The sequence below is a fragment of the Herpailurus yagouaroundi genome, unplaced genomic scaffold (genome assembly GCF_014898765.1).
Source record: "Herpailurus yagouaroundi ecotype Mexico unplaced genomic scaffold, PumYag 142, whole genome shotgun sequence".
NCBI classification, from domain to species: domain Eukaryota; kingdom Metazoa; phylum Chordata; class Mammalia; order Carnivora; family Felidae; genus Herpailurus; species Herpailurus yagouaroundi.
This window is the reverse complement of record NW_024412397.1, coordinates 51,656,851-51,682,871: the sequence shown is the minus strand read 5'-3', so window position 1 is coordinate 51,682,871 and position 26,021 is coordinate 51,656,851. Positions and strand designations below refer to the sequence as shown.

At 45.7% G+C, this 26,021-nt stretch overlaps 2 protein-coding genes and 1 long non-coding RNA gene across 5 annotated transcripts in view; 2 read left to right on the top strand and 1 right to left on the bottom strand.

The window, feature by feature from the left end:
• The window catches only part of ENOSF1 (enolase superfamily member 1), a 29,443-nt gene extending 18,245 nt beyond the window's left edge, over positions 1-11,198 (top strand). For 2 of the 3 annotated variants that reach the window (XM_040479268.1, XM_040479271.1), the window contains 7 exons: positions 1,189-1,276; positions 2,954-3,088; positions 6,378-6,419; positions 7,698-7,827; positions 8,072-8,171; positions 10,416-10,497; positions 11,078-11,198. In XM_040479268.1, the coding sequence (XP_040335202.1) occupies positions 1,189-1,276; positions 2,954-3,088; positions 6,378-6,419; positions 7,698-7,827; positions 8,072-8,171; positions 10,416-10,497; positions 11,078-11,179 (679 nt within the window). In that variant the 3' untranslated portion in view covers positions 11,180-11,198. The remainder of the gene's footprint in view (positions 1-1,188; positions 1,277-2,953; positions 3,089-6,377; positions 6,420-7,697; positions 7,828-8,071; positions 8,172-10,415; positions 10,498-11,077) is intronic. The other variant, XM_040479269.1, reaches the window with a different exon arrangement.
• Positions 11,199-12,008: 810 nt separating this feature from the next.
• Positions 12,009-21,914, bottom strand: TYMS (thymidylate synthetase). Its single transcript, XM_040479272.1, has 7 exons — positions 21,598-21,914; positions 19,754-19,827; positions 17,071-17,245; positions 15,330-15,431; positions 14,358-14,533; positions 13,895-13,966; positions 12,009-12,608 (listed from the first exon to the last, which is right to left on the bottom strand). Exons 1-7 carry the CDS (start codon positions 21,821-21,823, stop codon positions 12,471-12,473), a joined length of 963 nt encoding a protein of 320 aa, XP_040335206.1. The 5' UTR covers positions 21,824-21,914; the 3' UTR covers positions 12,009-12,470.
• Positions 15,428-18,320, top strand: LOC121033128 (uncharacterized). Its single transcript, XR_005791714.1, has 2 exons — positions 15,428-15,550; positions 17,901-18,320. It is a non-coding gene; the product is annotated as an uncharacterized LOC121033128 (long non-coding RNA).
• Positions 21,915-26,021: the final 4,107 nt, after the last annotated feature.

The window sequence follows — 26,021 nt, the reverse complement described above, 5'->3', positions numbered from 1 at the left end:
CTGTAATAGGTCCCTGGGCTCCCTGCGTGACTCTCAGTCTGGCCACGGGCCCCCTGCTGCTGCCAGTGTAGTCTGGAGCAGGAGCATCAGCATTTCCTGAGAGCTTGTCAGAAATGGCAGTCCAGCCTCTTCCCAGACCGGCTGCTCAGGAATCTGCATTTTAACAAGATCCCATGTCAAAGGGTGACTTGTGTGCATGCTAAAGTTTGGGAGGCACTGAATTCTTGTTAACTCCTCAGCTAAATGAAGGGTCGGGAAGTGAGAATTTGAACGAGGCAGCGTGAAGCATTGGAAAGAGGCTTGGGATATGATGGATTTGGAATCAGCCTCTTGCCTTTTCCCCTCATCCCCTACAGGTACTTGTTGTGTGATAATGGGCAAATGGCCCAACCTGTCTGAACCTTATTTTCTTTCTCTATAAAATGGGAATAATATTAACTCGTGATTCTCCTCAAAGTTGCGGTATCTGAAAAGGATCAGCACAATGGGAGTCATAGCAGGCGCTCAGGAAGTGCCGGCACCTTCCCTCTTTCTGCATACCTAGGGAAGGCTGACCTTTTACTGCATTGATTCAGGATGAAGCCCTCGTATAAACCTCTGTACAGCTGGAGGTATTTTATCAGTTATACTCTTTTTTTTTTTTTAATGTTTATTTTTGAGAGAGCATGTGCAAGCAGGGTAGGGGCAGAGAGAGAGGGAAACACAGAATCTGAGGCAGGCTCCAGGCTCTGAGCTGTCAGCACAGAGCTGGATGCAGGGCTCGAACCTGCAAACTGTGATATCATGACCTAAGCCAAAGCCGGATGCTTAACCGACTGAGCCACCCAGGCACCCCTATCAATCATACTCTTTACGTTCAGGATGTGACAGGCACTTCTCTTTAATTCCAATTCTGGCTTTTGTTCTTAATTCCTTGTCATGGCACAGCAAAAACTCAGTGTTATTAAATATCTGACTGCTCTCCTAGTTCTTAGACTTTGGGTCAGCGGGTGATTTAGCCTTATTGCCCTGATACATTTGCCAGATTATTTTCAAGTGGCTTGTCTGGGACTGACCAGAAAAGGGCAAAAGGCTACTAGAAGATATGACCTGTGAATTATTGACAGAGGCGGCTGCTTCTGCAGAAAATCCACGTGTCTTTGTCACGTCAGGACACGTCCAAACTACCAAACTGCATTTGTTTTACAGGTTTAAGGTAAAAGTGGGTGCTGATCTCCAGGATGACATCCGTAGGTGCCGACTCATCAGAAACATGATTGGACCCGAGAAGACGTTGGTAAATGTCCTCCCCTACCATTGAGAAGCCTTGCGTGAAGCCTGTGTCTTGGGCCAAAATGCAACTCATTTCAATCAAGGATTAAGGAATGTTGGGAATTTTATTTTATTTTTTAGAGTTTATTTATTTTGAAACAGAGAGAGAGCATGCTGAAGGGGTAGAGAAAGAGGGAGAGAGGGAGAATCCCAAGCAGGCTCCACACCATCAGCACAGAGCCAGATGTGGGACTTGAACCATGAGATGATGGCCTGACCCAAAGTCAGATGCTTACGCAACTGAGCCACCCAGGTGCCCCAAAGAACACTGGGAATTTTAAAGCTGAGTGAGAGAGGAAGTACAGATTTGTGTGAGCTGATAGTTTAAAATGTCTGTTCTGCAGAACAGCTTGCGTAAGATCAGGCTTAGGGATTATTCCTGCTTGCTGACACAGAAGCGCCTGAGCAAGCAGGTCTCCCCTTGGAGCCCCAGTGTGCCATTCTTTGACACCCCTGAAAAAATACATCCCGCCTGGTCCATCAGGCGGCCAGTCTCAGGGAGCCAGTGTTGAAGAGATGCCAGACTTGGCTGAGATAAATGTAAGGATCAGTCATTCCTGACTATTTTTATAAGAGATTTCTTATTACATGTAAAATATTTTTATAAAGTCACAAGATGTTTTTGTGGAGTTTGGGAGGCATGTTTCCTAAGTTAACTAAAATAGGAATTGGGTCCTTGACCTAGGATAAGAAGTATCACTATTTATACATGAGTTAATGCTACTTTTAAGGGGCCATCCTTCTCCAAGTAATTTGTGGTACAATTGATTCTAGGTGTCCTATCATCTGGTTTTCATAGTGCCCCCTGTGGAAACTCTTACCACTTAGCACTTTCTCCTAGAGATACCCACCTCCGTGTCTGTCTTCATAAAGCGTGATAATGTCAGGGTTGGGGAGGCCCTGTCTTAGTCTCTGCACACCCAGCACCTGACTTCCAGGCAGGATCTCCACATGCAGAGAGACAGGGCCTGGGAGTTAAAGAGGCCTGGATCTGAACTAGCTATTTATGTGGCTAATTGTTCTTGGCAAGTTCCTTAACTTCTCTGCATGTCAGTTTTCTTTTCTGTAAACTGAGTTAATATGAACTGCGTCATAAAATACCCAGTTGAGTAGGTGCTTCATAAATGGTAGAGTTTGGGTTATTTATTATTGTGCCAGACTTATAGTTGGCAATAGTCAATAAATGACTAGTGAACAAATTTAGAATTGATGATGAATGACTCAGAATGTGATAAAGTAGTTTCCAGAACAATGAATACTGCAAGACAGGTGTACTTCCAAGCCCTAAATGCATATTGGGCCAGAGCTCCAGGGCCAGCAAGCACTTCTCCTGAGCCTAGCCCAGGACACTTGCAGACATCACAGTGGCTCTGTGAGTTGCATTTCCTCTAGAAGACACATCTAGAACTACAGTGCCTGTCTTGGTGGCTGTTCTTTGGCTCCTTTTGTAACGGCTGCATGCTGATCCTCCACAGAGGAGATGTCAGGCTCCCTCTGGAAGTCTTGCTCAGCAGTTGGTGGCACTGAGTGACAGACAGCATTTCCTCCCTCAGAGCTGCAGTCCTGTCACAAGTCAGTACCAGGCAGACCTCATGGTGAAAGATCTCTCTCTCTCTCTCTCTCTCTCTCTCTCTCTCTGCAGATGATGGATGCCAACCAGCGCTGGGATGTGCCTGAGGCAATAGAGTGGATGTCAAAGCTGGCTGAGTTCAAGCCACTGTGGATTGAAGAACCCACCTCCCCTGATGACATTCTGGGACATGCCACCATTTCCAAGGTAGAAAAGCCGCTCCTGCCTCTGTCACTACTGCCATGTATTTTTGTTTGTGGGTTTGGTCTGACAGATCCCAAAATCCCGTTGCTTCTTCCCTTTTACATTTTTACATATTTTAGAGACAGTACATTGCTAAAAGTTGAAAGGCTGCCAACAAACCAAAGGTTAATAGACACGGCTCCAGACTTTGTAAATATAGAAATCTGACTGATACTAAAATATTTTACTCCCCCAGAACTAAACAAAAGTGCAGATTCCTCTGGTGGACTCAAAATACAAGGTTTACTTAGCTAATGCCTAGGTCAGGCCTGCCCAGGAGAAGGCTACCTGGAGCCCTCACACCAACACACTTCCTGCACCGATCCACCCGGCTTCCCTTCCTCTTGGGTTTAGGGACACCCTGATATGTCAGAGCATCTGAGAACATCCTTTCTCTCAGGGTGTGTCTCCCTTTAGGCAGGTGTCCAGCACGGATATATATAAAGCCAGAATGCCAGGTAGTTAATTTATAAGGAGAACTCCCAACTTCTGGGAGCACTAGAGTTTTGTATCCTCTGACCAGAGCAAGCTCCACAAGGAGCCACATTAAACCAGAGGTTGTTGGGTGAGTGAAAAATCAGGACAGGAACTGGTGGTGCGATTTAAATATGAGACGGTGTCAGTCCAGTGTGGCCCCGCGCATCTCCCCACAGTGCATGGATGTGCCTGCTCCTGGCACCAGGCATGTTGAGTCTTAAGCCTCACCCCTCCCCTGGCAGTGCCTGGGCCAGCCCCGGCCAGCACTCACCCCTACTCCCCTTTTACGTTTTCCTCTGATAACCCTTCCTCCCCAACATTGGGTTCGTAGGTTCGCTTGCTTTACAGTCCATTCCTGCCTGCCTGGGAGATTTTTTCCCCTGGTGTGACTTTGCATTGCTATACCCTCCCCTAATCTGAAAATTGTCACTGTGGGGACAGTCAGTTCCAAGTTCTGGGAAAGATACCTCAGTGTGTCCTACATGAAGTCATAGGTCCTACTGGAGCCATTCTGCTCCATTTCTCTCAGTAAATGAACATATGAGCTTCTTATGTGGGACACTCCACAGAAGCCTGTGTTTGAGGGATGCCCTCCCACTCTCCCCACTTCACAGCCTAGCTGGAGAGAAGAGGGTAAGACATGGGGGCATGCTGGGTGGGGCCCTGAGCCCTGAGGACAGTAGAAAGAAGGTCACTGAAGGGAGAGACAGGCGTGGGCTGGGATGGTGGAGTGGCCTTGTGGAGGTAAGACAAGAGCTGACCCTGAGGAAAGCTGTACTGCAGGTGGGGGAGACGTGAGCAGCAGTCGTGGGGTGACCATGTTGATTTAAACAGAACTGAAAGCTTCTGAGGAGTCGTTCTGAAATGAGAATCTAGTGACAGGCCATGGTTCGAGAAACAAGACGTTTGCCTCAGGGTTCTTATGGGGGTAGCCATGCCCTAGTGCTGCCCGCTTGCCTACACAGGGACTTGCACCGCTGCCCACCTGGAGGGTCTCCTCAGAAGCTCTTCTGGGTTTCAGCCATCTGAGGTCTTGTTTACATAGGGAAGGCCATCCACTCAGGAGGCATCCCATGAAGTGGGCGCAGACAGACCAAGGCGGGGGGAAGCCACAGAAACAGCAGGCCCTGGAGATCCCCAGCACAGGGGCTGTGGGGAAGATGGGTCCATGGGGCCAGACAGCAGGTCCGTCTGTGCGGAAGATGTGGCCCAACACAGTGAGCCACCATAGTGTCTTGAAGGAGATAATAGGATTAAAGAAGATTTCACTGGGAAAAAACATGTAGGATGGATTGAGACACGGGGTACAGGGCAGGTGTGGAACAGACAGAAAGAAACTGGAGGCAGAGAGTAGAGCTAGGAGGCTTTCCCAGTAACCTAGGAGGCCAGGTGGTGAAGGGAGAGGGCAGCTAGAATAGAGCAGGTTCAGGAAATGATTAAAAGGAAGAAATAAACATTGGTACCTATTTAGTGTCAGAAACATATTCTTTAAAATGGTAGAGTGAATGACTTCCCCCCTCCTCTACTACTTTTCCCCACTCTGTTTTTTTTTTTGTTTTTGTTTTTGTTTTGAGATAACCGAGAACATTTAAATTAGAAGTTCCCGAAAACATAAACAAGGAAGCTAGAAGGTGCCTCAGCGACCATCTGCTCTAACTTTTGACCTGGAGACGAGGAGGCCGAGGCTTCTGGTTTTCCATGAATCATCCATGTCCACATATCCCATTAGAGGCGGGACAGCTAGCAGGATTGGGGATACCTGGCTCCTAAATTAAACGTTATCTATTTATTAGAGAGAGAGAGAGAGAGAATGCAAGCAGTGGAGAGAGAATCTCAAGCAGGCCCTATAGTCAGCATGGAGTCGAATGCGGGGTTCAATCCCACAACCCTGGGATCATGACCTGAGCCGAAACCAAGAGTTGGACACTCAACCGATTGAGCTACCCAGGTGCCCCTAGGGCTTTTCTGTAGGGGAGTGGTTCTATCTAGTGGTTCAGATGTCTGCCCTGGCTCTGGAGTGGGCCTGGAGTTCAAGCCTGGGCTCTACCCCTTTCTAGCTTTGTCATCTGGGAACAGTTGCTAGTCCTGAACCTGTTTTGCCTCTGTGAAATGGGGATGATGATGATTCCTGTCCCAGTGGGCTGTGATGAGCAGTCATTTCAGTCACGGTTTCACGCAGCACCACACAGTTGAGAGCACACCACGCTAGTAAGAGCTCAATGTTAGCTATTGGTGCCACTGATACCTGAGGAGAGTACCTATGGCCTCGCAATCCCGGTGGGGGCAGGGGAGAGCAGCCTGGAGCCCAAGTGGAGGGAAGTGAGGTAGCTTCAGGCAGTAGGACTGAGAGAGCAGTCTGAGTCTAAGAAGACTCCAGCACTTGCCAAGTGAGCATTTCACCAGGTTAGGAATGAGCTTACCCTGACCTGTAAAGTGGATCTAAGACCGCTTGCTGAGCTTGAAGGGAGAGGGCTCTAGAACAACTACAGAAGAGGGGGGTTGGGAGAATCTGCAGAACTGTAGCCGGGAAGGGAACTAACAGCAGCATATGAACTAGTGCTGACTGTATCCTCTGTAGGCACACACAGCCGCTCTTGTGTGCATACATCATCCCCTTGACGACCTTCTGCCATTCCTTAAACTTCACACGGCTCCACAGCAGGGACGTTTCCTTCTTCAGCTCTAAGTAGTTAAACAACTGTAAATATTTTTAAACATTGGGAGTTTCAGTTTAAAGGTTTGGGAAAATAACATCAAGTTGCCTTATATTTTACAGGCATTGGTCCCACTAGGAATTGGTGTCGCCACAGGAGAGCAGGTAAATGACATCTCCTTGGGGACAGTACACACTGGCCAGCCACTGAGGACACTGGCATACATTAGGTTACATCACCTGTGTTATTTTGAGTTTGGAAGCTTTCTTTTTCTTTTTTTTTTTAATGCTTGTTTACTTGGAGCGAACATGAGTCGGGGAGGGGCAGAGAGAGAGAGAGAGAGAGAGAGAGAGAGAGAGAGGAACCCAACCAGGCTCCATGCTCAGCACAGAGCCTGATGTGGGGCTGGATCCCACGACCATGAGATCATGACCTGAGCCGAAATCAAGAGTCAGACATTTAATCAACTGAGCCACCCAGGTGCCCCCGAGTTGGGGAGTTTTAATTTCAGAAATGGGGATATTTTACAGCACATCAGTAGAGCCTGGAGTCAGATACAGTCAAAAGTTTGTCTCTTTTCCCACAGTTTATATGACTAAGGCCATTTATCTTCCTCAAAGTATCTAATCAAAATTCACAAGGCAGCAATTTAAAGCTGCTCATGCAAGGGCATAAGATGCACTGTATGGTTTTAAGAAAGCCAGCTTCCAAACAGAGTAAACATTATTGCGTTCACTCTTTGTGCTTATAAAACGAAGCACAAATGCCTGCCAAAACCTGCGTCAGTCCACCCACGAGCAGAGCAGTGTGAAGGAACAGATTCTCAGTTTTCCCAGCAAAAGGAGCAATGCTGTTTAGCCGTGTTTTTTGTCGTCCAAACCACCTGCTCATCGTCATCACCATATTTCATCCTGATGTTTGCTTCACTTCCCACTTGCCAGTCACTCTGACAGCATTTCCTTAATAGATGTCAAGCTGATGTGACTTTAGCATGACCGTGGTGTGACCATTCCACTAATGGATTTATAAAGCAGTGAGCAGCGAGGTCCCCAGCTTGTATTATCAGGGCTTGCTTCACGCGGGTGAAAACAAAGACTAGATACAGTCCAAGCTTCCAGAGGCCGCTGAGGAGTGACTTGGAATTGGCGCATTGCCAGGTGTAGATACCCTAATGGCCAAAGCTGACTCTTCTAATTAGTTTTATTTTAAACGGTTTTTTTTTAATGTTTATTTATTTTGGAGGGAGTGCAAGCGGTGGAGGGGCAGAGAAAGGGGACAGAGGGTCCGAAACAGGCTGTGCGCTGACAGGCTGACCACAGTGAGCCTGATGTGGGGTCAAACTCACGAACCGCAAGATCATGACCTGAGCTGAAGTCGGACGCTCAACGACTGAGCCACCCAGGTGCCCCATTCTGTTGGTTTTATTTTAATTCTATTTCCAGTGCCACAATAGAGTCATATTTAAGCAGCTTCTCCAAGCAAAAGCCCTGCAGTTTCTCCAGATTGACAGCTGCAGGCTGGGAAGTGTCAATGAAAACCTCTCAGTGTTGCTGATGGCCAAAAAGTTTGAAAGTAAGGGCACCCTGGAGCTGCGCACCAAACCTCCATTTCCTGCCCACCACACACCCGTGGAGCCCTCTGTAGGGACTCTTTTCGGTTTAATCAAGTGCTCTTTGACGATTTTTATCCTGGAGTTTCATCCCTGTATACTAATGAATGACATAATCACCTGTGGGCAATGAGAAAACCTGGAGGTTCTCTTTCATCCCCACCCCCACCCTACCTGGCATTAAGTAGAAATCTGTCTTTATTTTAGTTCCCGTTTGCCCCCATGCTGGTGGAGTTGGCCTCTGTGAATTGGTACAGCACCTGATTATATTTGACTTCATATCAGTTTCTGCAAGCCTTAAAAACAGGTCAGTAACGTGGAGTTAGCTTCAGAAGTGTCCCTCGGTCTAGGCCAGACCTTTTAAAATTCTGCTCTGGCGACCAGAGGCGCTAAGAACTCTGTCCATTGCCACATCCTGTAACTCAAAAGGCCAAGTTGGTTTTGCTTCCTCTTCTTCACATGCAGCCATTAAACTGGAGCCCCAGCAGTGGACAGAGCTCTTTTTCTTTCATGGGGGTGGGGTTTTGGTAGCTGCCTTTGTTTTCTAAGTATGTGATGGGTGGGTGGGTGGGGGTTGCAACCAGGTGGAAACCAGAACCCCTTCCTTTTTAAAGCCTTGCTTTCATTGTGTGTGTTTTCTCTGCTTCTGTACAATCTCCTGGTCTCAATGCTGTAGTCCTCTGTAACGTGGCTGCATCTGGTTCCATCTTGTTTCTCAACACATCCCAGGTGAACTTTAAGACAGTCTTCTGATCATCTGCACACATACGGCTTTACTATGCATTTCTTTCCTCTTGGAATTAAATGTCGAATCGCCGAAAGATCACTAGAGGTGATCTTTATATGGCAGAAGCATAGAAAACGTGCATGGGAATGGTAAACACCAAATGCAGGACCATGAGAGAGAAATGGGATCCGTGAGGGTTTAGACTGGGCTTCAGTGATATAGTACCTGTCTCAAGTCAGGTGGTGAGTAGACAGATGCTGCCTTTTATGTCTGAAATATTTTGTTCGATAAGAAGTGAACATTCCTGGGCTATTCTGCTTTTGCCCCTCTCATTTCTGTTCTGAGGGTGGGACCAAGGGGAGGTCAACCTTGAAAGGTCCTGCCAATCTGGAGGGCCGAGAGGAGGAGGAGGGCGAGCCCCGAGAGCAGTGCGCTGCGACCACCCAGGAGTGGGCAGAAGTGCCTGGTGCCACCCTCCTGAAGCACACCTCGCTGCCAGGATGCTGCTGTGCACGCAGAGCAGCCAGCCGCAAGGCGCAGGCGCAGCTCAGCACCCCTGCTTTACGACTGCGTGGAACACCCGTTCCCTGCTCATCCTTCAAGGCCAGAACATCCTCTCCCATGGGGCTGGTTCTTCATCTGTAGCCTGTTCTTTGTAGATTACACATAGTGCATATTCTAGTCGGTAACTTAGTCTCTGTGTCCACTGAAACCATGAGGCCCTGTCTCACCAGGTCCTTTGTGAATTCCCAGCACCGGGCACACGGGCTGCCTGTCGTGGCTGTTCATTAACCTGTGGCTAAAGCAAGGTGGCAGAGTTAGGTTACTTGCCCCAAGTCACAAAACTAGAAGGTAGCTGACCTCAAATCTGAACACAGACCAGTCTGGTAGTAAAACCTGTGCTCTTCTTCTAAATCGTGTGTAGCTGGATGGGATCTCATTTGGTGATTTTAGTCTATTCATCTAACTTTTGGCTAAAGGCACCCAAATAATCCCAGATACTTACAGAGTCTAAACTGATGGGAGTAATAAAACCTTTACAGATCTTTCTTGGCTGAAGATGGCTTAACATTCTGACAAGCCCAGCATAACATATTGATTACTAATATATAGTAATAGATTGTTATCAATTATTGATAAATATTAACATTAAAAATACATTTAAAAATGCATTTAATACACCTAACGTACTGAACATCATAGATTAGGCTAGCTTACCTTGAACATGCTCAGAACACCTGTATCAGCCTAAAGTTGGACAAAATCATCTGACACAAATCCTGTATTGTAATGAAGTGTTGAATAGCTCATGCAGTTTATTGAATACTGTGCTGAAAGTGTTAGAAAGGTTGTATGGGTACAAACGGTTGTCAGTATACTGGTTGTTGACCCTCATGATGGCGTGGCTAACTGGGGTCTGCTGTGCCACAGCCCAGCATCATGAGAGAGGATCGTGTCACACATCACGAACCCAGGAAAAGATCCAAACTCAAAATTTGAAATACAGTTCTCCTGAACACGTATGGTTTTTGCACCATCGTGAAGTCAAAAAATCTTAAGTCAGACCATCCTAAGTCAGGGACCATCCGTAGTTACAAGAGACTTCTGGTATCCACATGAGGAGACTTCAGCCAAGCCCTCATAGTACTTTATTTTGCAGATGGGAAGGACCTGAGGCAGAGGTTGAAAGATTTGCATAGAAACCTGTGCCAGATCAAGTCCACCCTTTCTTTAGTGGTACTCACCCCTTTGCTTGGACAGTTAGTACCACATAAATGATCTAACGCAAGGCATTATTGCCCCAATCTGATTCCTTCCTCCTAGGATGTGCGAGTATGTCGACCACCTGCATGAACATTTCAGGTATCCAGTGACAATCAAGAAGGCTTCCTACATGCCTCCTAAGGTGAGCTCGGCCAGAGAGGCCTCCCCGAGGAAGCACTGCCAGCCCCTGGTAGACTTGTTCTTGTGGGTTAGACCCTGGAGCACAAAGCTCTGTCTCCTTAGAGTTTATTTTCAGTATCTAAAAATTACAAATGGCTCCTTAGTTAGCAATATCAAATTCCCAAGGCCCAAAGGTCAGGAGTTGAGGGTGAAACTGCTCCGACAAGGCTTCTCTAATGCAGGCCTTTCTTCCCGACACCAGCTGAGACCTTAAAATGCATTTCTTGTGCAAAAACAAACCAACCAAAAGAACAAAAAACAAACATGGCACCACCTGGAGGTTAGTGAACTGAAACGTTGAGACTGTGGTGTGTTATCTGGACCATTAATCTTCACCATGTCCAAGACGTTGGGGTTCATTTTCAGCAACAAGAGATTGAATTGTCAAAGGAAGTGTGATTAGTTTAATCCTGAGAAGCAGCCCGTAGTGTGTTCCTCATTTCAAACAATCCGAAAACAGCATCTCTACAGGCAGCAGAAATACATAAGTGAGTTTTGTTCTGGGTGGTTATTAACACTACTCTATTTTTTGTCTTTGATAGGATGCTGGTTATTCAACAGAAATGAAGGAGGAATCTGTAAAGAAACACCAATATCCAGATGGTGAAGTCTGGAAGAAACTTCTTGCTGCTCAAAATAATTAAATGTTCAGCCCCAATACTCTTTCCTTTTTCAAGCGAAAAGGCTTAAAACTTCTTGGGTATGGTTTTACAAAAACAGGGGGGTAAAATCACCCTAGCAATCAAAACAAATTCAGCTGAAAGTCCTGTTAACCTCAGGAATCAGCTCAGTCATCATTATTACTTGATTCTTTTAGCAAATAAACACATATTCTCCTTATTAATCCTTAAACAAATTTAGATTTAACTCAAAATCCAGAAAGATGTTCTTACAAAATTTCTATCAAGTGCTGGTACCTAGACATTAAACTGCACTTTGAAAATAAGCAGGTTATTTAATTGTTGGAACAATGCCTTATTCTATCTAACATGTCAGAAATTAGCAGGGTAAAAAAATAGTCCTGCAGTGCCATGTGTGTGTCACAGAGGTAACTGGTGTGTAACAAAGGTAAAAGGATTTCACAGATAAGCCCCGGAGTGGTTTAGCATTTCTATTCTTGCTCAGTCTAACTCTATCAGTAGAGGATTCACACGATACTGAAACTATGGCAGCAGTAATGAGCATAAAAATGGCATTTCATGTATTATTTTTCCATAACCCTTAAAGTAAACCTTTATCCTAAATGGTCATTAAATGCTAATGATAAAATACAGCCAGAATTAGATGAACTGCAGAAAAACAGGGCAAAATACAGTCTGGTCAGCATTTCTAAAATATACTAACCCTCTAAGCAGGATCCAAACGAGAATACAGCATATGTTTATTTAGGAGGGTTCAGTTAAATCTATTTTAGGCAAGCAGTGAGCAGAATGGCAATACAGAATAGAAAAAATTAAAAAACAAAACACCAGATGAATGCACAACACTCCTTTATTATAGCAATATATAAAGCAAGTAACTTTAAATGTTCATAACTACAACTGTACATTATCATGCACGCTGGTGTTATTCAGCTTGCTCAAATCTGGGGGAATAGTTTTCATGTAATTGAAATGCACTGAGCTTCATAAAAATGTGGGATTGAAATGCAGGTACACATTTTAAGAGCATATAAATTTTTACTCTCCTTACTTTATCCCTAACCTTGGCAGTTTCACACATCCCCAGGGAGTTAACCAAACTCAAGGTCGTTTGTTAGTAAGAGAACTGTTGGCCAGTGGCAACATTCTCAAAAGCTAATCAAGTGTAACTGCCAGTCACCAATAGACTTCTGACCTAGTTCTTTCTTTCTTTAGGGTGAAACACCTTTCATCCGGGCATTCAGTCTAATCCCTCAAGAATCAGTATCTTTCCGGTATCTCCCTTAAAAGCATTTTAAACAGCCATTTCCATTTTAATAGTGGGGTGAGGATTGTACCCCTCAATCTGAAAGTCTTCAGCCTTGAAGTCATCAATTGTCTCAACTTTTCGAAGGATTCTGAGCTTTGGGAAAGGCCTTGGTTCTCGCTGTAGCTAAAAATAATAGGAAATCGTTATTTTGCCATTATCGGTGCAAGCTGCTTTAATTCTGAGACAAGTACACAGTATTTTATCAGCAAAATATTATTTCATAGGACTGTAATAGTATGGACACCTGTCCCTGCTTATGCAGCACTACTGGAATATAACTGATCCTCTCCCACAAGTGGGGACTGAAGGATATGTGGAATCACATCGGGTGGAGCCTTGTGGCTCATCTCATAATTGGCTGTTCTTGGTAAATTTATTAAGGACAGGATGCAATCTTTTACTTTCAAATCCATAACTACTCAGAAGTTACAGTGCTCAGTATGGGAGTATGAGTCCCCAAATCCCTATCCCAACTGTCCTTGGCAGTGAGGGCAATGTAAGATGTGACATCTGACAACAGAAAGGGATGCAAGCTGGTGTTCCTGGCATGAACAGATGGTGGCACTGAGGGCAGGCACACGGGTTACAACCTCACGTTATTCTGTCCAGACTGGAGCAGACAGCCAGAGAGGCAACTGGGTAAACCCTGAAGTTACCCTCTAAACAAAAGCAGCTAAACTCCCTCAAAGGAGGAACTTTCAAAACCTGGATCTCACCTGGAAGGGGCTAAAAGGGTTTCGGTTCAAAATTTTTTTTCTTGGGGATCATTAAGCATTAGACTTATTTAATTTTATTTTCTTAGAGCACGTGTGGATGCAGGAGAGGGGCAGAGAGAGGGAGGAAGAATCCCTAGCAGGCTCCATGCCCCGCACAGAGCCCCACTCAGGGCTCAATCCCATGACCATGAGATTACAACCTGAGCCGAAATCAAGAGTCAGATGCTCAGCCAACCAAGCCACCCGGGTACCCCTAGACACTCATTTTTTAATTGCCATTTAAAATCATTTGTTGGCTGCTATAACTCAGGATTTGAACAGACTTTTGAAAGTTAATACCTAAGTATGGTATTTCATATGACGGGAAAACATCTGCATTTAAATTTTCCTTCAAGTAAAAATATGAGTTGAAAATGCTACCTCTGGGAAGGTCCCAAACCCACTGGCCCAAATATGGGCTCTCCCTCTCTGGTCCCACTATCTAGTACCTCCCAGCACTGTTAAGTGTCTGTGGGTGCTAAAATGTGTCCGCCTTGTCCCTGCCCACCACCATCCCTTAGCTGAAGTTGGAACAGGCCATCTTATCTGCCACAGCACAGAGCAGAAGGGCTGTTATATGAGGGATGTTCTAGAAGGCAGCCTTTTATCAAGAGAGGTTACCAAACTCCAAAGCATGACCGGTATCATTCTTACCTGCATTTTTAGCGGTTCAATGTGATTCAGGTAAATATGCGCATCTCCCAAAGTATGTATGAAGTCACCTGGCTAAATCGCACAGGAGCAAGCAAAATGGTAAATGTTTTTAGTTTCAATTCCTTTAAAACACATCATTTGAAAGCACATTATGTAGACTATGCAGACATTCCAAGGCTTTTTAGAAAAGAATTTCACCAGTGTAGCTTTTGAGAAAAGGTGGTATTCATAAGAGTTGTCTTATATTATAAACTATATAAACCTGCTTGTTTATACAGACCACAAAGACAGGAAAGCTCCATGGGAAGCTGCAAGGTGAGCAAGTTCATTTCTTAATTACCTAGAGCACATTTTAAAAGTAATCAGACACTGAATACTCTGCAATTAATTTTTCCACGTTGAAGAATCTAAGAGCTCAGTGCTTTAGGCTGGTAGCAATCATTCCTTCCAGAGAGCAGCTCACCTTCAGGCCTGTGATGTGTGCGATCATGTAGGTGAGCAGGGAGTAGCTGGCGATGTTGAAGGGTACACCCAGGCCCATGTCTCCTGACCTCTGGTACAACTGGCAGGACAGTTCACCGTTCACCACGTAGAACTGGCAAAGAGCATGGCACGGAGGCAGGGCCATCAGAGGAAGATCTGAGGAGCCAGCACAAAGGAAAATGAGGAGATGGTGGTTTTAAAGAATGCAGCTATACACAGAGTAAAACAGGAGAGAAACAGAAGACAACTCACATGGGGGAGATCATGAGAAAAAGCCACTGGGCCAGTGACCGCCCCCCCCCCCCCTTATGTCAAGAGCAGACCATTCCAATCCTGAGGATGGAACAACGCCTACGGTGACCCATCCATCAACAGAAGACTTCTGCAGATGTCCATTTACAACTGAAGCAACACTCTTTGATCCAAGTGGAAATTACTTGTGCTACCTTCATGGCACCAAACTACAAGTACAGGAGGAATTCATTCATTTACAAGGACCACAGGTGTGCATCTCAGGCACACCCTCCTGTATTCAAAGTCTCTATTATAAACGCAAATATTTGACTCTGGGTAATATTTATTACATCTTGGTCAGTTTAATTTTATAATATAACTGTTAAAATGTTAACAGCCAGGTGGCAGGGACATGAAACTTCATCTGCCCCAATTTAAACTGTTAAAATCCTTGGTGTATTTTTATAGGTAATTTAAAGCCCTCTTTGGAGTAAGAATAAGTATAAATACACACATAAAATCATCTGCATCCAACCCCATCATCTGAAGGTGAAAATGGGGCCAAGTGTGACCTGCCCAGGGTCGTATCAGCCATGCAGCTGAGGGTGGTGGTTCCCAGGATCCAGCCTCCTCTCGGTAGCCTCCATGCAAAGCTACATGGCTTCCCTTTGTGCTAATGTTACAGTTAGGACACGACAATAATTGGGATGCTTCCAACCTTTTGGATTCCAACCACACAGGATGATTCTTCTGTCATTGGGGTTGGTTTTGATTGTGTCAATCACCTTTTGCAGTTGATCTACTCCTTGACCTGAATAATCTGTAGAATCGTCAAAAAAGAGAAGACATGTCCACATATCAATCACAGGATCTTATGAGATGACCTTAGAGGCCATCTACCACTGTCCTACCACAGCCGCCCTGTGGCCACACTACAAGGTATCTAATCCACTCTACAAATTGCTTAGCTCTCGGGGGGTGATGTTGAGTTCAGGGCTCCTAGGTCTATTCTCTGGAGCCATAACAAAGTCTATTTTCTTTTCTATTGAGTCTTTTTTAAATATCCGGTCTGTCATGGTGCAATCCCTCCCCTTCCTAACCTTCTCCAATCCCAGCAATCGGTTTCTTCCAGTGGTCCCACAGACTGTCTCTATACCCATCAACCATTCTTGTCACACTTTGCTGCTGTGGAACATACTAACAAAAGACTGTGGGTGGATTCCCCTCTGTGATCTAGCATTATTTACATCTAAAATTAAAATTTAGCAGCCAAACCCCTGCTGATCCATAAACATCAGGAAACCTCTTTAACTATTACACCACCTTGTACTTTTCTCCCATTTCTGGTCTCTGGACTTTAATTCCTTGCCTTCTTCCTGAAATGGAACTGGAAGCTGAGAAGTCTGAGGAATGTGGAGCTTTATATTCACTCTGGTTAAACTTCCACTTATTGGTGTTGGACTAGGTTCTGGTCTAGCAGCTCTTAATTTTGGAGAGAACAAAGTTCTGTCACAATCACAGCTTCAGAAAAAGTAATAACAAAGATTAAAAAGGGGCGCCTAGGTGGCTCCGTTGGTTGAGCATCTGACTCTGGCTCAGGTTATGATCTCACGGTTAGTGGGTTCGAGCCCCACATTGGGCTCTGTGCTGACAGCTCAGAGCCTGGAGCCTGCTTTGGATTCTGTGTCTCCCTCTCTCTGTTCCTTCCCCTGCTCACATACTCTCTCTCAAAAATAAATAAAAGATTTAAAAAAAAAAAAAAAAAGATGCACCATGATGGCACAGTTCTAGATTTTGGTTGTGGTACTTACATAAATCTACAGGTGCTGTCAATGGTTTCTGTCCAGCTAGCAAACTATTACTTCCTATGTATGTGTACACACACACGCACGCACCCTGAGGAGGTAGGCATTTGCTTTTGCAACGCCTGGCCTATGGACAAGCAGGACAGGAAGGGTCAAAGGACTGGGGCAGGTGGTGCCACCAAATGACTGAGGAAGGTCACCATCCAGGAGTAAGATGTTTCATCTTCTTGTCCACCCCAGGAGGGCAGGGAGAAGAGGGTAACCCAAAAACTGCTATTACATAAGTTCCACCTAAAGGGTGCTGGGTGGCTCAGTATCAAAAAGGGAGATCAAGCCACCACAAGGCGATCCTTGTTCTTTTTGTCCCCCAGATGAACTCCTACCTTATTCCCCAACACAGCAACCAACTGACCAACCAGCAGACCAACTATCTGCTAGCAAAACAAGCTACAGAAAGTACCAAGCACCCAATAAAAACTAACAACCAAGAGTGTGATCTACCTGAATCTGAAACAGCCTCTCACAAGGTCAAAGTTCTAAATATATCAGCTCCCCAGACTGGCTTCTTACAACCCCAACTTCACTAGAAACAATGGAGCAAACTCATGCTATACCAGATGCTCAGGAAATTAAGGCTTTGCTCTGTTTTCTCACCTGAATCCTTATCTTTGTATTCTGCCCCAAAATGCCTCCACTGAAAGCCATAAACTGGGCCTAAATCCCCTTCTTCTCTGTTGGAGAATCCTAGGCTGTCCAAGAAGTTTCGGGACCCATTGGCATCCCAGATTTTCACTCCCTTGGATGACAGTTCCTTAGCGTTTGTAGATCCCTGGAAGAGACAGGACAACAGAGAAGGCATCCAAGTGAACTGAGCCATAAGGAGTTGATAGCCCAAGAGCTTCCCACCAATTAGGCCTCTGGCCCGTGCTAACACACCAGGGACAGGCACTCACACGTCCTGCACAGCTGGACCTCCCATCTTTAAAGGCCAGTCCCAGCTGACTTTTTGAGGGCCTCTAGGGCAGTTTTCTGGTATCACTTCCAGGACAGGTGATTCTTGGAATTATTACCCTTTCAAATCTTTTCTCCTATTCTTCTCAACTAAATGTTCTAGATTAAACACCTCCAAACCCTTTCATTATTCCCACCTCGCCTAACAGTCTTGTGCTTTTTAACAAAATGTGTGTCTAAGTGTGATCCCCCAAAATGCACTTAATGCCTCACCTGCAGTCTGTTCAGTGTATCTTAGACCTGGTTGGTACATAGGCTATTTCACTAATTGGTGTAATCGGTATCAGCTTTTCTTGCAAATCTATCATGCACATTATATGTGGCACTGTCGAGTTATGTTTACCCCAACCTATATATGCAGTTAAGGTGGTGTTTTGTTTTTTCCCAAGTACGAGCCCATGTTTATTTCTTATATTTAATCTCATCAGATGTGGCCCATATCATCCTAACCTATGTCCTGATAGTGCCTCCAGGTCACAGACAGATCTCAACGGCCTCTGGGTAGGACATGCTGTAATGGGGACAAGCAAGGCTGTGGTGCCACACACACACACCGGGGCTCTGTGCCTGCCCTCCACGACCCTTCTCTGACAGCTCCCTGACCCCCTGCCCTTGCTATCTCCATCCACAGAAGAGCTCAGTATTCCCCACACACAGTAGTGTGAGGGTAGAGGACACAAAGTGCTCAGTGCACCACAGATCCTAACTTCAGCACAGACCCCGTCTCTCCATCCTGCCCACGGATGCCAGCAGCAGTGCAGGTTCATTCTGACTCCTGTGTTTCATCCAGTCACCCAGGGAGCAACTCTATCAGAGGGGAGCCTGACACGTTCCTGGTAAAGGGTTCTTAGAATCCTGAATTCAAACTAAATTAAAACAAGTGACTGCATTTATTTCTGAGCATCTCATTTCCTCCCTTCTGTTTTTGTTTATACTTTTTCCACCTCCAAGACGTCATTTTTCTATCTTTCCCACATTGCTTCAAATGTCTCCCTTTTATATCCATTCAGACTGGGCACTAGATGGTTTATAAATGTCATCTGAGATTTCTGATGACGTGCCTGGAACTAGACACTCACTGTCAGCTGAGAGAAGACAACACGGAAGAAAATGCCTCAAGAATATAGAACTAAGCAGGGGCCCCTGGGTGGCTCAGTCGGTTAAGCATCTGACCTCGGCTCAGAGGTCATGATCTCACAATTCGTGGGTTCGAGCCCCGCATCGGGCTCTGTGCTGACAGCTCAGAGCCTGGAGCCTGCTTTGGATTCTGTGTGTGTGTCTGCCCTTTCCCCGCTTGTGCTCTCTCAAAAATAGATAAATGTTAAAAAAAATTAAAAAAAAGAACATGGAACTAAGGAAGACTGGATTGGATCGAATTCCAAACCCTTTCTAAAATGCAGTAGGAAGTCTTGAGTTTGGTTTGGCCCAAGATCATACAAGCCACACAGAGTGCTCTGTAGAATGGATCCCGGTTTCTACACAGCCCAGAACTGAGCCCATCTCCTCAGGCACCCTCTGACCAGCACTGGCCAGAATATTACCAGCCTGGACCAGGAGACAGAGCAAGAGGAAGCTGTCCATCATCACAGCACCTTAGCCCTTACCCAAGGTACCTACCTGGCTCTTTAGAAGAGGTATAGCTTGTTACTCAAGAGATCATTCTAGCTTATACAAATATGAGAACATGGTTGGGATCCATATTCAGTGATCAATCTATGTTGAGTATCTACTATATGGCAGGCTATGTTCTAGGCCCAGGGAATAAAAAGTGAACAGGAAAAAACAAATTCTCTGCCCTCATGGAGCTTCTAATACATTTTACTTGTTCATTTGTTGTCTACTTTCCCCCTTCCAGGGGGGAAAGGGGAGGACACACATCATACATCAGCTGATGATGTTTCTCTGCAGAGAAAACAAAGGAGGGTAGGAGGAGGGTGTGTGTATGTCGGGGAGGGAGGGGGGATAATCAGTCTTAGATGGGAAGGTTAGGGAAGGCCCACTGAGCAGAGACTTGAAGGAGGTGAGGGAGTGAGTCATGCTGCATGTAGGGGAAGGCTCCAGGGAACAGGACTGGCAAGTTCCAGAGCCCTAGGTGGCAATGTTCTGATGTGCTCAAAGTTTAGTAAGGAGGCCAGGTGGGTGGAGCAGAGTGAGCAGCAAGCCAGCTGAAGCCAGAGCTGGGACAGGGGCCCCTGGCTCTTACTGTGTGAAATGGGAGCCACTAAGGGCTATAGGTGAAGAATGACATGATTTGACTTTTTAAAGGATCTCGCTGGTGCTGGGTTGAGAACAGACTGTTGATTCCCAATAGCAGCAGCTTCTTTACCTTGATAAACCACAGCAACTCCTCCAAAACACCCTTCCAGAATACACGCTTGGTTGTCAGTAGAGGAAATTCATCTGAAAAACAGTTTGCCAGATAATTTCAAGATGGGAAAACAGAGGACACCATCCAACTTTCTCTGTAGAGGAAAACTGCCCCAGGACACAGGCCTTTGAGTGACCACAGGAGCAAGCAGGAAATTTTGACTCTAGTCACGTGGGTACCCCAGACCAGGGTGGAGCTCACAGGATACAGCGAAGTCAGTGACCCAATTCAGAGGAGACTGCCCTCCTGAATCCCTTGACCACCACAGGAATTCCACACTGAGATGGAACACTGGCCAGGCAGGATGCCCATGTGGACAGGGAAAGAACTACATCCACTTGCCAGCTAGTGTGAATCCTTCAGAGAAGTGTGAAGACAACACACAAAATGTGCCCTAGGACAAAGGCTGAAGGCTCCCAGGGCTATTCCGTGATTATCCTGCCAGGGAAAACTTACTCAGGTCCAGGAGACAGTAGATATCACACTGGCCAAAGCTAAAGAATAGTTATTAATTATCTGCAAAGCAAATTAACCTCTATTATTTAAGTGTACCAAAAATAATAACTGTTTAAACACTTGATATGCATGACAAAACAACTTTGTTTGAAGCATCCTTAAGATCACCATTTTATAGGCACCAGGAGGGAATATACAAGCTTGCATCAAGCAACAGATCAAAATATAAAAGCTTATCTCTAAATGTGGTACCTATTCAGTTCACCTTATCAGTTGTATAGTTGCTATACATGTAAAAAGGACAGATTTTTTTTCAAGTACTTTTATCAGTACTGCCTACTGAGCACGATTTCCTCCATTTTAAGTACAGGAGGAAGTTGAAGGAACTTGCAGAAGGGCTGGAGTAAAAGCTAGGTCTTTGGGTCACTGGAGGCCACTGTGTGGAGCGGCAGGAGGGTGGATTCCTCTGTAAGGCAGATCAGCCACTGCAGCCTGGGTATTTTCCAGTCTCTAAAATGGGTGTGGGGTTAAGTGTGGGTCCTCCCCTGCCCACCACAGTGCTTCACTAATAGTAGGTCTCCCTACTTAAAACCATCTCCATACCCGTGTCAAGGATACCTGTCTTGTGCCCACCCCCACCCCACCCCTTTGTCCCCTGAAAGCCTGACTCTAACAACCCCCAAGAGACACTTCCCAGGGGCCATCCTGTTTTGAAGGAAAACAGGAATAAGAACTTCTTCTACTCGAACTCTTCGCTTTCCTGTTTCAACGTTTAAGAGGAAAGCTGGTTCGTTAGGACCAGACCGGAAAAATGGTCAGGAACCACAAGTTCCCGCCCAGCTTCTGTATTCACTCTCTCCTCCGGCCGCCTTTGACCCGCCCATATTCCTTCGCTCCAATTTTTTAAAACTGCAAAACCAAAGGGCCAACACAGGGGGTGGGGGCGGGGAGGGTAGAAAAGAGGAGTCAAAAAGGGCAACCTCTAAGCCAAGTCCGTGGTCAAGCCCAGGCAAATCCTCTCCCATTTTCTGGTATGAGGTCAGCACTACCAGCCCGTGTCCGCTCTGGGGCAGAGAGCGTGACCGGGATGCGCAGGCCTTGGCGCCAAAGGACGTGGTTTTACCTCCCAATTCTGTCACTCCCGTCCGCGTGACTTTACGCAAATCATTTCTCTAACCCGAACCTCAGTTTTGGCGTCTGCAAAGCACGGGGGTTAAGGAGCTCACAGGATCGAGGTTAGGACTAAAGGCTGGTGGCGGGACCCAGCCTCTCCCGGGCGCTCCTCCAGAGGCCGCTCGGAGCCCACCCGTGCGCACGCCCACTCGCCCGGCGCGCGCAGCGGTCACCTCTCAGGCTGTAGCGCGCCTGCATGCCGAACACCGACAGCGTGCCGGTGCCGGTGCGGTCATCCTTCTGGAACCCGCAGCGCAGGATGTGCTCCACCTGCCCCAGGTACTGCAGCTCCCCGTGGGGTGGCGGCTGCGGCTGCGGCTGCGGCTGCGGTTCGGCTACCCGCTTCTGCTCGGCGGGCTGCGCCGGCGGGCGCTGCAGCTCGGAGCCGGGAGCGGGCATGGCGCGGGCGCAGGCTGCGGGGTCTAGGACGCGGACGGCGGCGAGCAGCGCGCGACTGGCTAGTAGGTCCAGACCGTTCTGCGCGCTTTTTTTCCCGCCGCCGCTGCGGTGACTCCGCCCCTTCCTGCCTCGTGACGTTGGCCGGCACTGGGGCTCCCGGCGTCCCAAGGGCGCGCCGAGCCACAAGTTGCCCAGAGCGCGCGCTCCGGGAAACGTGCCAGAAACCTGAAGCTGTGGTGTTTAGCGCCTTTAAATGCTAACAACCTAAGTCCTGTATCTTGGTGCATTGGCTGGAAAAGGCCACTCTGGTTAGAAAGTTTCGCGTTCACCGCGCCATTTATTTTTATTTAAAAAAATTTTTAAATTAACATTTATTTAGTTTTTGAGAGTCAGAGAGAGACTGAGCACGAGCAGGGGAGGTGCAGAGAGAAGGAGACACAGAATCGGAAGCAGGCTCCAGGCTCTGAACTGTCAGCACAGAGCCGGATGCGGGGCTCGAACCCACGAACCGTGAGATCGTGACCCGAGGTGAAGTCAGTCGCCCAACCGATTGAGCCACCCAGGAGCCCCCACCGCGCCATTTAATACTAAGAGGAGCCTGGAACAGTCCTCACGTATTCATGAAATCAAAAACAAACAAAACCCTATTATTTGACCAGGCTGTCAGGCGCTGTGCCTTCCCGTTTTTCCCTATCCTCACCGAAGGCCAGTAGCTGGAGGAAGTGGAATAGGCCCATTTTTTTACTTGATTAATGACAGCCAGCCATTCTCAAGTTTTTGACAGCAAAATTTCACTTACTGTGAAATGTTTCTAATGTAAACACTGTTGGGTAAGAGCAATTTGATAATTAGTTTAAAATGTAGAAGGGGTGCCTGGCTGGCTCAGTCAGCAGACCATGGATGGGACTCTTGATCTTAGGGTTGTGGGTTACAGCCCCATGTTAGGTGTGGAAATTACTTAAAAAGAAAATCTTTAAAAAAAATAAAATGTACTAATACGTGGACATGCAATAAGCAGTCTTTTAAAAAATTTATTTATTTATTTTTTTTAATTTACATCCAGGTTAGTTAGCATATAGTGCAACAACGATTTCAGGAGTAGATTCCTTACTGCCCCTTACCCATTTAGCCGATCCCCCCTCCCATAACCCCTCCAGTAACTCTGTTTGTTCTCCATATTTAAGTCTCTTATATTTTTGTCCCCCTCCCTGTTTTTATGTTATTTTTGTTCCCATTCCCTTATGTTCATCTGTTTTGTATCTTAAAGTCCTCATATGAGTGAAGTCATACGATATTTGTCTTTCTCTGACTAATTTCAACAAGCAGTCTTTTGAATCAACAACTTTTTTTTTAGCACATAGTAGATGCTGAATGTATTTTTTGTTGCTGGGTCTGGGGTTATGAAGAGTAAGATGTTGGCACTGAATGAAACATACCAAACACTATTTCTTTCCGTTCAATAAAGTCAACTTTTTTTCTTTTTTTTTCTCCCCGGGTTATCTCAAATGTATTGGCTGTGCAAGATTCTCACATCTTTCTGCTAACATATGCCTCTCAAACTCAAGGTTAAAATTTTTGTAATTGAAACACAAGTTCTAGCAAGAGGTGAATATCTTTCATGTGCAGCTCTGCCTAATCCGCTCAGTGAAAACAATTTTGCATCCCTTTATGTGGCACAAAGCCTATAAAGAAAAAATCAAATCTCGAAGACAATTTTAAAAATACCTGGCCATTTGGGTTAATTGCAAGGAGGATAATACTATGAACAGACTAAGAAGTGCTTCAGGGAACATTTCACAAGACTTCTAGCTGGAAAGTCTCTGTTCTTGCCGTTGGGTTTTATGAGTGCTCACAAAGGCCACAATAAACAGAAATGCATTGGGTTACAGAACAGCAGATATTTTAAATCTATTTCATCCATCACAGTACTAGGCTGGCCTTTCCTAGGTCTGCATAGATTCATTTTCCCCTCCTACAGCACATTCCCCACCCCATCCCATACCGATATTTGAAAAAAAAAAAAAAAAGTTTATTTATTTATTTATTTTGAGAGACAGAGAGCGAGAGAATCCCAAGCAGGCTCTGAGCTGTCAGCATGGAGCCCGATGCAGGGCTCCATCTTTCAAACTGAGATCATGACCTGAGCTGAAATCAAGAGTAGGACACTTAACCAACTGAGCCACCCAGGTGTCCCCAACCCCAGCATAGTAATAGTTTTAAAGAGTCATCGGTCTCCTATTAGGAATGATAGCCCTCCTGTATTGTGTTGTGCTATTTGGACAGGGCGGGTAGCACCAGATGCAGTGGGCATTCTTTTTGGTGGTCATTTGGGAGGAGACATGCTGGGTCAGAAAACCTTAACTCAGAAAACAGACTTCAGGCAGGAATGGGGACCCATGTTGTCTGTTCAGCTTGAGCATTGTCCTGGGTATAAGAAGCTAAGATGCCATGTGGAAGCATGTTCTGGGTGGGCCAGAACTGCAGAGTTCTTCACTGGGCAGGATCGGCCAGCATACTGCAGGGCTTTAGCATGCCTGTGGAAAGCCAACTAAACGTACATATTCCTCCAACTTCACCCCAACTGAAAAGTGTCTCCACACATTTCCAACCGCGGGGCGGACCCCAGGCAGAAAATAGCCTAGATTTTCCAGTTGTATGTTATCCTCTGTGTTTAGTTTCCTTTTGTCAGTTTGAGCTGAGTTTATTATTCTAGCCGAATATCAGTTATACCACAAAGAGAATCTCAAGGTAAAGAGCATAGGCTCCCCTGCCTGTGTGGAGATTCCTTTTCCACTGTGGTACTTGGAGGATCTTGGTTTGATGACAATAGAGAATGGTTCCTTTCCCAGTGGCTGCTCCATAAATGAACGATCATCATGATATGATGATGGCATAACTCAGTAAAGGGCTACTGCAGGTACAGAGAAATTACTTTATTTAATTAGTTTTAGTTTTAATTTTAATTCCAGTATAGTTAACATACCGTGTTATATTAGGTTTAGGTATACAATACAGTGATCCAACAATCCTATTCATTACTCCAGCACTCATCATGATAATTGTACAGAGGAACTACTTTAGGTCCTACCACCAGGCAAGACCTCCTTGAGAGAAGGAACATTCCAACCCCCACTGCATTTAGGCCAGTATGTTTCCTAGCACTTTTATCTATAAAAATAAAAAATAGGGGTAGTATGGGTGCTGAATCCTATCTTACTCTAGGAAAGAACTGTATCAATGGATACATTAACTTATTGGGGGGAAAGCTCTTCCTTCTCATTAAGAGATCTATTTCTGTTAAATATTGTTAAATATTTATAATATATATAATTATATAGAGGGTAGAGGGAGAGAGAGAAGAGAATCTCAGGCAGGCTCCACTGTCAGCACAGAGCCCAATGCAGGACTCAACCCCACATCCCATGACCCTGGGTTCATGACCTGAGCCAAAATCAAGAGTCAGACATTCAATTGACTGAGCCACCTATGTACCTCTATTTTATATTTTAATGGTCATAGATATGTATATTTGTTACTTTAATCAATATATACAAATAATAATTACAAATGATAACTGAGAATGAATATTTGATACCTAGATTTTTGTGCCTGGGCAGATTTTTTTTTTTTTTTTTTTTTTTTTTTAAGTAGACTCCATGCCCAGCATGGAGCCCAATGCAGGGCCTGAACTCACGACCCTGAGATCAAGACCTGAGCTGATATCTAGGGTTGGACACTTAACCAAGTGAGCCACCCAGGTGCTCCTCTGGGCAGATTTTTGATTTTTAAAATCTAAATCGCACCTGGGTGGCTCAGTCAGTTAAGTAACTGACTCTTGATTTCAGATCAGGTCATGATCTTGCAGTTTTGTGAGTTAGAGCCCCTCATGGAGCTCTGGGCTGACAGTGCAGTCTGTTTGGGATTCTCGCTCTCTCTCACCCTCCCCCATGCATGCTGTCTCTGTCTCTCTCAAAATAAATTAAAAAATTTGGGGCTCCTGGGTTAAGCATCTGACTTCAGCTCATGTCTGAAGTCATGGTTCATGAACCATGGTTCATCTCATGGTTCGTGTGTTCGAGCCCTGCACAGGGCTTATCTCCCTGTCTCTCTGCCCTGCCCCTGCTTGTGCTCTGTCTCTCTCTGAAAGAAAGAAAGAAAGAAAGAAAGAAAGAAAGAAAGAAAGAAAGAAAGAAAGAAA

What these genes read in the sequence shown, in the direction of transcription:
- TYMS (XM_040479272.1), bottom strand. Translation starts at nt 21,823, where the DNA reads ATGCCCGCTCCCGGCTCCGAGCTGCAGCGCCCGCCGGCGCAGCCCGCC. An exon ending in ATACAAAGATAAGGATTCAG is followed by an intron (nt 15,432 to 17,070) that starts GTGAGAAAACAG and finishes ACGATTCTACAG; the next exon opens with ATTATTCAGGTCAAGGAGTA. An exon ending in GTGTGGTTGGAATCCAAAAG is followed by an intron (nt 14,534 to 15,329) that starts GTTGGAAGCATC and finishes CTGGCTCCTCAG; the next exon opens with ATCTTCCTCTGATGGCCCTG.